At 39.7% G+C, this 11833-nt stretch overlaps 1 protein-coding gene across 1 annotated transcript in view; it reads right to left on the bottom strand.

Annotated features, from left to right (window-relative positions):
- Window positions 1-23: 23 nt before the first annotated feature.
- Window positions 24-11833, bottom strand: part of trpm1a (transient receptor potential cation channel, subfamily M, member 1a) — a 36609-nt gene continuing 24799 nt past the window's right edge. Inside the window, exons 17-27 of the mRNA XM_064336343.1 lie at window positions 11106-11334; window positions 10235-10366; window positions 9616-9747; window positions 9044-9172; window positions 8538-8789; window positions 7992-8184; window positions 5610-5630; window positions 4908-5052; window positions 4480-4682; window positions 4097-4229; window positions 24-3927 (exon numbers count right to left, since the gene is read on the bottom strand). Coding sequence (XP_064192413.1) covers window positions 2679-3927; window positions 4097-4229; window positions 4480-4682; window positions 4908-5052; window positions 5610-5630; window positions 7992-8184; window positions 8538-8789; window positions 9044-9172; window positions 9616-9747; window positions 10235-10366; window positions 11106-11334 — 2818 coding nt within the window. The 3' untranslated portion in view covers window positions 24-2678. The remainder of the gene's footprint in view (window positions 3928-4096; window positions 4230-4479; window positions 4683-4907; window positions 5053-5609; window positions 5631-7991; window positions 8185-8537; window positions 8790-9043; window positions 9173-9615; window positions 9748-10234; window positions 10367-11105; window positions 11335-11833) is intronic.

Genomic DNA, 11833 nt, shown 5'->3' with positions numbered 1-11833 from the left:
CATCCACCACAATATATATCAGCTTTTAGACTGTCTCTGAGCGCCAACCATTCTGACAGCTTGTCATGTCTGTCACTACATAAACCTGATCTCTGGTTGCTTTGTGTGAAGATTAAGAAAAAAAGACCTGTTGGTTTGTCAATTGTGAATCTTTTCTATGATATGCAACTGAAGTAAAGTTTGCATTAAAAAAAAAAGTTTTGTTATTTGTCCCTCCCCCCCCCCTTCACAACCAGATTTCAGCTGAAAATGTTACGGTTATGTTGGGCAGAGAAAATTAACTACTTTGAAAAACCAGGCACGACGAGAAATAGGTTTTATTGCTGCAGAAAGAGTCCGGTACCTACACACAACAAGGTGGATAAGGCTGAACTGAAGAAAGCATGGGTGGTCCCTGTTTTTATAAGCAAAAAGTGTTTTAACAATAACATGCATGTTGTATATCTGATTGGTACATGGTTAATACATAAGCATAAAGTAAGATTTAACAAAGAAAATGATTAGCTGTGTCTATATTTAAATTTTCTCACAGAGAGGTAGATATCCTTTTCCCCTTCTACTCCACTACATATCTAGCCTCACTTGAAAAGCACCTGCATTTGGGTTTGTCACCAGTGTAAAGAAACTTTGTCTGACATTTAGGCATACATATATGTCAAACAGACATATAGACATGTTTGTTGAAGTTACAGAGCCGTGAAAAAGCATTTCCCCCCTTCATGAGGCTGATATCGGTGTTTGATAACTTTTTTTCAGTAAATAAATGAAATGGTAATTTAAAGAATGTTTTGTGTTTACTCAGTTTCCCTTTGTTTAATATTACATTTTGTCTACAGATAAGGCAAATAAGCAGCACTAGAGGAAATCGGGATGGGGCAAATACTTTTTCATGGCATTGTAATTCACAGTACTTAACAGCTCTTTGGCCATCAATAGCTTGATAAACGATAGTGTGTGTATTGGATTGTGCTAATTCCTGTCAATCCAGGGTTATATAATAGGAAAAACCAGCACCGTTTTGCTAGTCTGATGATCACAGACTGGCAGAAGGATCTCAACGAAATGCTGTGAGGATATTTTTCCATTGTGATTAATCCTATTTGGTTGTGAGAATTAAGCATAAAAGCGGGTATCTCAGTGTAATAGCGTACTGTTCACCTTGGCGTTTGATTCTGTGTGGCTCCCATCATGCTTCTGTCAGAAGCAGGTGCTGAAAAGTAAGGCGCCACCAAAAACCTGACAGATAGCACTGTGCATGTTCCCTTTTCATTTGTTCCATGTTCATATCCCAGGGACAGATCACCTGGTACGGTATGAAGTAATCCCAGTTTTGTAAAAAAAAAAATATATATATATAAAGAGACAAATCACTTTTGATACGAATGTTGTGTATTGACTGAACAATATTAATGTGGCCTATTGACACTGTGAGAAAGCATTTGATAACTAAATATATAGTACTGGCAGAAATTATGGATACACTGTGCTTAAAGAAGTTGAGTACTCAATACTTTTATCTGAGCCCTTTTTTTCTGTTATTTCTTGGGGCCATTTTTGTCTTTAAAAAACATACACAATTACCACAAGTGTTATTGGCATTATGTGACCAACAGAAATAGTACATTAAGCTTACAAGCTTAAAAAAAAAAAAAAAAACTTTTTTCACATGAATATTATCATTTTATGTCAAAAAATCCTAAACAAAGAAATACATGTTCAAGATTATTATGATATTTCCAACAGTAAGAAACATTTGACCGCTCAATTATGTTGGTATAAACTAATACATATAGGAAGGTGTAATGACTATTACTTGTTTAACACAAATGCTAATTGTTTCCTCATTTTTTAAAATGTTGGAAATACATTTATGACATCTTACATTTATTGAGAAATTGTTGAACCTCAAAAGGGTTAATAGGGAAATTTCTTAGGTTAGTGGTTTGGAACAATGTTTTCTCTGCTTCTAAAAAAAACTCTGACCAACACTTAATTGACAATAAAATGTGTGACTGCACGTATTTGACTTGGGGAAAGACCCATATAAATTGGGTCTTTCCCCAGACCCATACTGCCTATTCTGTTCCCATGGCACCCAGGGCACTTATATACAAACCTTCTGGTCATGTTCTGAAGTACTTGTTCTTGAACCATGTCACCAGTATTTCTGTCAAAGATTATTGAGTTTGATTTACCAGTGGAACTGCACTTACTTCTTATTAATGATGACTCAACGATTCAACTTTCAAGGTCACAAAGAAGAATTTTTTAAAAGTGGTTTCAATACAGAAAATAAAATTTTGGTCCAATGACGGCTTCTTTCTCATGAGTTGTCTTGGCACCAGTGGATGCAGAAATTTCTAGATGTTATCCCATTAGAATTGTCTATGGCTAGAATCGATCAGGGGGACAGGTTTCTCAACAGGGGGGATTTACATTATTTTGTCTGTCTGCAAAACTCACTTGCGAGTAAAAACAAAAAACAAAAAACAAAAAAATGGTTAATTGCAAAAAGATAAATTGTTACCAAATATTGCATTTATCAAAACTTCACAAAATTTGACAAAATCGTTTATAAATCCAATGTTTCCATAATTTGAGCCAGTATATACAGTATATATGAGTATATCATGTCATTATATACAATAGTATGACTTATTTATAAAGCGTGTTCCTTATTAGCAATCTGTTTCATCTGGCATTCTTTGATTGGGGTCTCTTTTTTTCTTGGCCTCTGATTGGTGGATTGAGCCCCCGAATGCCCCCGCGATGTCCTTGACGCTTTTGGCCGCCCGGGGCTTCTCAAAGCTATCCTGTGTAGCTTTCATCTTTCTGGGGTTGGTGTTCAGGCTCTTTGACCTGAGAGATGGGTAAATCCTGTCCTCATCCAACAGGTGGTCTGTGTCCATTGTCTGTTCTCCCGTATCTCTTTCATTCTCCTTTTCTCTCTTGGTCGCCCTTGAAGGTGTCTCTGGTTTCGCGATCAGGGCTTTTGGCTTGGCAGGCTCCTCGGGTTCAGCTGAAGGGGGTGATCCTTCTGGCGGCCTCACAATTGACACTTTAGGGGCGTGGCCACAGAGGCTAGGGTGCACCTTGTACTCAAAGCATGCTGTCCACCGCCCAGTGACAGTCGGGGACCTGGTCACCTGCTCCATGAAGGTGCTGTAATCCGTGGCCCAGTTGGCTTCCTCCCCATCGGCGGGTGAAAAGACGATGCTGCTCACAGCCTTGCTGCCCGAGGCTATGGAGGGGGAGGTGCTGAGGGCCTCGGGAGAGTAATATCGCAGGGACTGGGATCTCTCCAGGGGGTAGGAGACCGCAGCCTCCAACTTTGCCTTTTCCGTCTTCAGACCTACTTTTACGAGTGGAGACTGGTTCTGGCCACCTATGATGGACCCTGTGGATGCTGATACCCAGTCACCCGTACGGTCCCCTTTCTGGTCGCAAGGAGAGATTGTGATGTCCACGCAGGAGCTGGGCCACGTCCGGTCCATCGGGGCCACCACCTCCAGGGTCTGCCCGTACTCCTTGGCTCCGGCAGCCGGAGTGGCGGCTGTGGAGGCCTGGCGGAGGCTTCCCTGCCGCTCTACCCTTGGATGGGCCCTCCTCTCCTCACCATCCCTGTCCTCAGTAGGCTGAGGCCCGGCGTCTTCCTGGTCCAGGTGGTAGCGGTAGAGGCTGTAGCCATCGGCGCTGTTCACACTGCCGTGCCGTAGCAGGGAGGAGGGGTCGGCCGTCATGGAGGCTCCGGAGCGCGTCCTGCACAGTTCAGTGGTGTCCACCCCCGCCAGCTTCTCCAGTGCATTCATCATGCGTCCCAAGAACTCTTCTAGCTGGGCTAGGCGCAGGTCCACTGTCTGCAGGGATGCCTTCATGGTGTGCTCCCTCTCATTCACCTCCTCCAGCCTCATGGACATGTTCTCTACCCTGAGAGTATGGGGAGAGGGTTGTGAAAGTCATCTTATGAAAATAGTTTTTTTTAAAAAACACAGCTTTTCTGTTTGGATATGCTCTCCAACTGTTCACATCCAATAATTTATGATTGTCCCGCCAAGATTTTGGCCAGGAATATGTCGATTCATACTATTCTGTTTACCTTTCGGATGTGACTCTAATGCGCTCATTATTTGAAGACTGCTCCTCATCCTCTTTCTCCCGGAAGTACTCCTCCACACACTGCTCCTCAAACTCGTGTAGATTCTTCAGCTCTTCAGCATTCAGAACCAGGTCTATTGCAAAGGGAGAACGAATACAATTAGCCTCTCTTACAAGGAAGTCTTTAGACTTTTTTGTGTTTACTTTTATTTAAAGGTGCAGTATGTACATTTGTTTTAGAACACTTGTTCATATTTGGTTAAATTTACTTCAAATCTTGACAGATATCAACAAATTAAAAGCTCTAAGACAACAATCAGGTCTCTGACTGGGGTTATGACTGTTTCAATCAGGTGTATTTGTTGGATAAAAAGTTTGAATTACTGAGGCCGCGGTCACGATCATCCAAGTCACCCTCCTGTTGCCTCCGACAACGGCAGCAGATGCGCTTGAGGACAATGTAGATGTGACTAAAGATGATCAGCGGGGGTGGGAGGACTGGACGATCATGGAAGGTCATGATCAGTTGGTACCGCTGAAACTTCCACACCTGATTGGAGATGGACTTCACCTCAAAGAATGTGTTGCTGTAGAGAGAGAGAGGGGTAGAGAAAGAGGGACATGGGGGAAGGGGGGGGGGGGGGGTAGAGGGAGACAGAGAGTGGAGATACAGAGATAAGGAGTGGTGGAATATAACGTAAGGTATCTAGCAGGTGACTTCCACTGCTAGCTAGTGATGCTTATGACTAAAGCCCTCCATGCCTGGGCAATCCAATGACCAATTATATGCCACTCTGTACATGAGTCCTCACTTGAAGACAGCGATGAGCAAGTTGACAAGTAGGATGTTGGCAACAAGCAGGTAGCAAGCCATGATGGCAGGGGTGAGCCATGCCCCAGGAATGCAGGGGGGCAACTTTTTTCCATCCTCATCATACATGTTGTCACCACAAGGAGCTGAGAAAAACACAGCAAATACATTTTTGTTTTACAGTATTAATGTACTTTCAAACTCCAAAAATCTTTAAAGAAATTTTTCATTTTGCTGTTATTTATTTGCTTGGGAGCTTCCTTTGTACAGATGCTATTACCATTCATACCGGTGAATATTAACTTATGCCTGAATTGAAAATATGTATCTTTAAATTTACAGTGCCATGAAAAGTATTTGCTTCCTGATTTCTGATTTCTTCTATTATTGCATATTTGTCATACAGAATGGTTTCAGATTTTTTCCAAAATCTGAAACTAATCAGTGTGACAAATATGCAATGATGGAAGGAATCAGGAAGGGGTCAGATTCTTTTTCATGGTACTGTAACTCATAGACCAATACAAGTAATCAATTCTTTTTTCTTCACAGGCAGTTTTTCAAGTTCAGCAAAAATCACCAGAGTAAACGCCACCAACTTTAAGTCAATGTTAATTGGAAATACAAGCATACAATACATTGTCAATCAAAGAGACTGGAAAGAAGCGAAACAACCTTTTTGTTGTTAATACAGGTTACTCACGGTTTATTTCCATTGCGTAGACTGCAGACAAGTCCAAGGAGGCAGGGATGTTTTAAATGACAGAAGAAACAGAATAACAGCAGCCAAACATCAGGTAAAATAGGCCTACATTTTATTTTCTGTCACGAGGAAGAACTCTGCATGCTTGTATATAAGTTATAAAAGCTTCAGTCTTACAGGGTTCTTTTTTGTTTCAACTAAAGTATATTTGTCCTCATGACAACTACATTTTAATCATGCTTAAGTTCATACAACTTTGCATTTATATATTTTCTGTTAGGAAAAGTTGTTTCCAGGTACTGGTGTGAATTAGAATTTCAGGTGGTTGTTCAATGTCTTCCTCTTGACAGAAAAAAACAGGGCACATATGTGATTGCAAGCAGGCAGATGATCAACTGAAGAGTTATGACATGGCTATGTTTAGTTTCTGATTACATTCAACATTAAAAAATATATACTTTTTAGATACAATTGTGGCTACACTGAAGACCACTAATGATGATTAAAAAATGAATGACAAAATTACCGCATGGAATACTGATTACGGCAAACAACAGGGGAAAAAATTCCTATCACATTCTATAGTATGATTCCCATTTAAGGGGAGGCACCACAGGCGAAGGGAGATTTTAGCTGGATTAATTTTGAGATACCATGATATTTAGCTTAATTAATACTATAATTTCATAAATGTCCAAAACAATGATCAGGAAAATGTTAAATTATTAATTTTGAAGTTTTACCAGCTGCATCAAGCATACCAAACACAAAATTATGTCTAGAAAACCTCTCTGTATATTGCCAGATATTTAGTTATTAATCACATTGAAACAGTAAAATGAATTTAACTTAATCCACCAAGAAAAAAAAGTGTTATTAATATGCAAACTTACGCTGTTTAATGATTCATGAGCTCATTTGCATATGTGGTTAAAAAAATAAGCCATAAAAGTTATAATACAAAACACATTTGCATTTGTGTCCGCATTCAAAATAGTAAATAAAGTGAAAAAAACTATAATTTTTCCCCTGTGGTACCTGCCCTTAAGATCACAAGGATAAAAATCAAACTTCATTATCAGAAGATCCTGCCTATGTATGGTAAATATTCTGTTTCCTGATGAGTAGTTTGGAGAGTTAGGCTTCATGAACCCCAAAGTGGGTGGAGTCATTATGTGATAATAATGAGGCATTGATCTGCATTTCAGTAGTTTTTCTTTGTTCCCTGCATTGTTCATAGCCTACTTTTCCTCCTATGTTCCACAAAACAACAGAAGTAAATGAGGGGAGGAGACAAGAGTAGAGGATAAGAAAAAAGCAGCATGTAGATGAGGCACCTGTGCAATGAGCAAAGTCATATGATAATGCTTATCAGTTTACCAGTATATACGTAAAATAATCTATAAACCATAAGCATTATATATAAGCTACAGACAAATGCTGCTCTTCATCTTGATACCTCTTCAATCAGCTTAATATTTCTCAGTTTTTCAGCAGTTATGAATATAGCAGTTTAAAAACTGTGACTCATGTCTTTCTTCTGTGTTTTGTTCCCTGTTTTTTTCATATATTCTTTATGTTGCATTAGTTCATTATTTGGCAGGTAATATATAAGTGCACTTACACAGCATGCAGAACAATGCAAACTGCCTATGTACATAGATTTCCGTAGGGTCTATGACTTCACACAACAATGAAAACATGTTCCACATAGGATACACCTATATCCTTTGCAGAGCAGTCTTTTGCAAAGGGGTTTTGTTGATTGCATAACTAATGGTACTAAAGCTCCACCCTCTGTAAGTGGTCAACAAGGCTTCCTTCTTCTGTCAATAAACTAAATCAAATTTTAAAACCATCCAATGAACGTTTCTCATGAATTAACTTAAAACTGTGAAGATATAAAGGCCACAGTTCTGTGATTTGGGATGGATACTAGTGATTAATGAATAAGCCTTCATTGATGCCATAATGGGTGGAGCTATCATAAAAGAGTCACTAATCTGAACTAATAGTGTTTTGCTGCTGGTTACCAAGTATTTTTTTATTTGTTCACATGAGCTAGTGACTGACAGCTCATGGTGGATTGACACAATATTGTTCATGAGGCCTTACTCTCCCATTGCTAGTAGATGACGCGGCTTTAAGCCTTGGAAATAAAATGGTGACTACTAACATAAGTGCAAACTAACCACCAGGGGGAGCTATGTGAGCAAAGTACAGTGCATGGTTAGTCAACTGTCAAGATGTACGAGGAAAAATGAGGGGAAGAAAGACTAAAAACCAGAACACACAACATTCTGCGACTAAGTGCACTAATGAGGGCATGGCGGTAGACTCAAAACTGATCATCCACCCTTGAAACAGGAAACAGAATCTTACTATGAATTCTAGTCTTACGGTCTATGGAATCCGCAAACACCTCTCCATAGATCATCCAGTAGGGCATGTAGAAGATGTTCCGGGCCAGGCGCCATGTTGGCTCCTCATCCGGGTGCAGGATGGCCTGCCGGGCCACGCCAAAGCTCATCAGGACCACCAGCATGATCACCACAAAGTACAGCATGTCGATCATCTGTAAGACACAAAGTACAGCATGTTGATCATCTTATAAGACACAAACAACAGCAAATCCATCATCCATAAAATACAAAAAACCGCATGTCCATCATCTGTAAAAGATAAATTACAGCCTGTCAGTCATATATAAGACACAAAGAACCGCATGTCCATCATCTCTAAAAGAAGTACAGCATGTCAATCATCTAGAGATGAAAAACTCAGCAATCACCAAAATTAGCTTTGCAAGTTATTTCTGATTAAGAACAACAATTTATTGAACAGAATTCTAGGTATGTTTAATGTGTCAAAAATGTTCAATTAAAGTGTCCTGTTAAACATTAAGAATAAGAATAATCATAACCTCACCATTTTTCCAATCATCATGACATAGGGGCCCAGGTACTTGTTGACCCCGAAGATGTCGAGCACTCGGATGTACCAGAAGATGATGTCCACGCAGTAGATGACGCGGCCGTAGCCCATGTAGGGCTCATTCTGCAGCCGCAGCAGAAGGCCCAGCAGGAACGTGGAGATGGCCACCAGATCCGTGATGTTCCAGTACTCCTCCAGCCACACGTTTATCTTCTGCTTCAGCTTCCCGGGCTCCGACATCAGGATCTGAGGAAGCGGTGAGACCATTAACCAAAAGCGTGATCAAAAAGCGCCTTCAGAGCACATTATAATGGACTACATGGAGGGAAGGCTGAGGAAGGGTCAACAAATGAAATAAAAAATTCCGGATTGATTCAATTTCAATCTTTCTTTCCTTTAGCAATTATCTAGCTAGGAAGCCACATTGAGATTAAATTCTAATTTACAACTGTACCCCACTGTTTTTCCCTGCAGTAATTATGTAGGACATGACCTTCTACCTGTCGGACTTTCTCCAGTCCCAGGGTGATGATGTAAGCTATGACAATCCACTCCTGGAGAGAGGGCCAGCGTTCCATCTTGACCAGGATGATGTAATTGTACAGCATCAGGTACACAAGGTAGGATAGCTGCCAGGAAAGATGTGATTGAGACATGTCACAGATTGAGACCAATATACCATTGTATCTCTAGTTAAAGACATCCCTTTTCTAGGTAGAGGGATCCTAGTTTAAATAATAGAGAACAGACCTATTACAATAGTTACAAATTAATAATTACACAGTCATAGACTGACTCTGTCATAACATTGAGATGTTACCAGTGTACAGAAGCATTGTACTGAAGGTGGGAGAGCTTTGCAAGGCTTCACAAAGCCCCATACATATGGCACTACCCTAGACTGGAAAACTCCATTGCATATGAATCAATGCATATGATTCAATACTCTCTTCTCTGTAGAAAAATGGAACCTTTGGTTAATTGATGGCACATTTCAACCTATTTTTGGATGAGCATGAATGAATTCTCTCACAACCACATTTCAGGTGTTTTGAGCCGTGGGGTCTCTTACAGTGTTGAACCAGAACTTGGTGAAAGGGGCATTGTAAAACTCATAGATCTTGTTCCCGATTGGAATTCTTCGCTGTTTCTTATTGCCTTCTTCTTCATCGCCTTTTCTGGACACCACATCAACATTGCCATCCTGAAAATGATTGATAAAAGGTAACTTTGTATGCAGTGGTAATGTGCAATGCAATACGTCCAGCTGTGTGAACTGCTCTGGATAAGAGCATCTAATAAGTGAATATAATGCAGTACTATGTAATGTGTGCTGCATGAAGGCAGCTGTGTGCTGAAGCCTTGGTGCTTCAATGCATGCCATTGACAAGGATATTAAAAGGATGCCACCATTTGTCAAAAAACATACTTTTTCAAGAAATTGAGTTAAACATGGACTCCCAATCCATAAATGAGTCTTTACAAATCATCCTATCTTTAACAATTCACAATTACAATTTACTATCTAATCATTTGGTAAGTGTTTTTTGCCAAAATTAGTTATAAACATAAGACATGAAGTATGAAGCATTGTTATGGTATACTCTTCCATGCTGACTGGTGGTATATTATAAATGGGAGTGGCTTTCAGTGGGGCCCTGGTAGAGGTTCTTAAGACTTACAGTGGACACCTTGCTGGACTTGTTGTCATCGTCCTTGTCCTTCCCTTCCTCATGGTCCCCTGAGGTGTGGTATGTTGCATCCTCACCAATACGGAAATCCAAAAATAGGATGGAAGGAGGGAAAACTATGCCCAGAATCACCTGTATGGATGGGAGAGGTTTCCAGTGGGAGTTAGTAGCAGCAGGCATCTTGACATCTGAGAACCATTGTCCTGAGCTTTAAATAGTCAGGCAATAGCCTGTTTATTGAGATTCCATATACAAGCTACATGAAAATAACTTACTGATTCTTTAATGTCAGTTAAGACAATTGGTCTATTTGTTAAAAATATCATTCACTTTCATTGGACACTGGGAGAGGAAGAAATAAGTGGATAATGCTGTGAAGTCTTGAATATTTTAATACTATAAACTACTAATTGTAGAAGACCGAAAGTGCAATCCATTCATCTTAAAACACATTCTGGGAACAAGAATGGAATCATTTTTCCACAATTCACAGTTCTACAAGAAAAAAGATACCAAATTCTTTACCCTCATTTTAGTTAGGTGCTTCATGACAGTGGAGCATATACATCCCTTTAAACAAAATTCATTTCTAAAACTGACTTCATACTGGTGTGTGGGAGATGAGTATCTGTTATATTTTTATTAAGTTAACCTTACTATACATAATGCTATAACTGAATTAGCTATAATAGTGCAAGATCATTTTCTGAGTCTGAGGGCAATATTGCTGCATTGCAATCCTTTGTTATTGTAAACAATAACCAAGCAAATACCAGGATTGTTAAACAGTCAGTTATTTTTGTGTGTATTAGCAGCATGCTGTTTGGTTTCACATGAGAGGTTCAGCTGGACTGGGTCTAAAGCTCTATACCTTTAGGCTGGGGCTCTTTCCAAACCTCAGACAGCCCATCCACATATCAGTGAGCAGCATCTGGCTGCAGGTGTGGGCTATGAAGTCACGGTGCTTGGCTGCCACAGCCAGCTTCAGACAGGTAGATTTGCTCCAGTTCTTCAGCTCGTAGGTCAGCAGCTTCATGGCCACCTGCTCATCACGCTTGTATGACTGGTCCAACAGCTCGTATGCCAGCTGTCCAAATTCTCTGCGGAGCATCATATGAGAATTGGACACACTTCTTGGAGACACTTCTTTATTGCTCATAAATGGACTGAACATACCTGAGACAATTCTTCAGTGATTTATTAAGAAGTTGAAAAAGATAATTTAACAGTACTGTATGTCTCCTTGGATGCTGAATGTTCTCATTTCTAAATAAAAGTTAATTTGGAATAAACTAGTTTAAAGTGAACCCAGGCAAAGTATTTAGTGGGACACAGTGTGCTGATCACACACCAGTGGTAAATGGCTGACTTATAAATGTTTCTAGAAACCAACCAAATTATTTCCCTGGGATTTGTATTTGAATCATGAAAGCAAAATAATTCAAACTTCATATCTGTAAGCCTTCAAACTTGGCCTGATTTTTTTATTTAATAAGCAAATAAATAAATAAGAAATAATCATTTGAAAATTTTTGAATCAAAGCCGAAAAAGTCTAATTGAAATGTTTTGCTGCTTACACCAAGACGTTGAATATTTTT

The sequence above is a fragment of the Anguilla rostrata genome, chromosome 5 (assembly GCF_018555375.3).
Source record: "Anguilla rostrata isolate EN2019 chromosome 5, ASM1855537v3, whole genome shotgun sequence".
NCBI lineage: Eukaryota > Metazoa > Chordata > Actinopteri > Anguilliformes > Anguillidae > Anguilla > Anguilla rostrata.
Note: the sequence above shows the minus strand (reverse complement) of the source record. Positions and strands in the feature narration are given on the sequence as shown.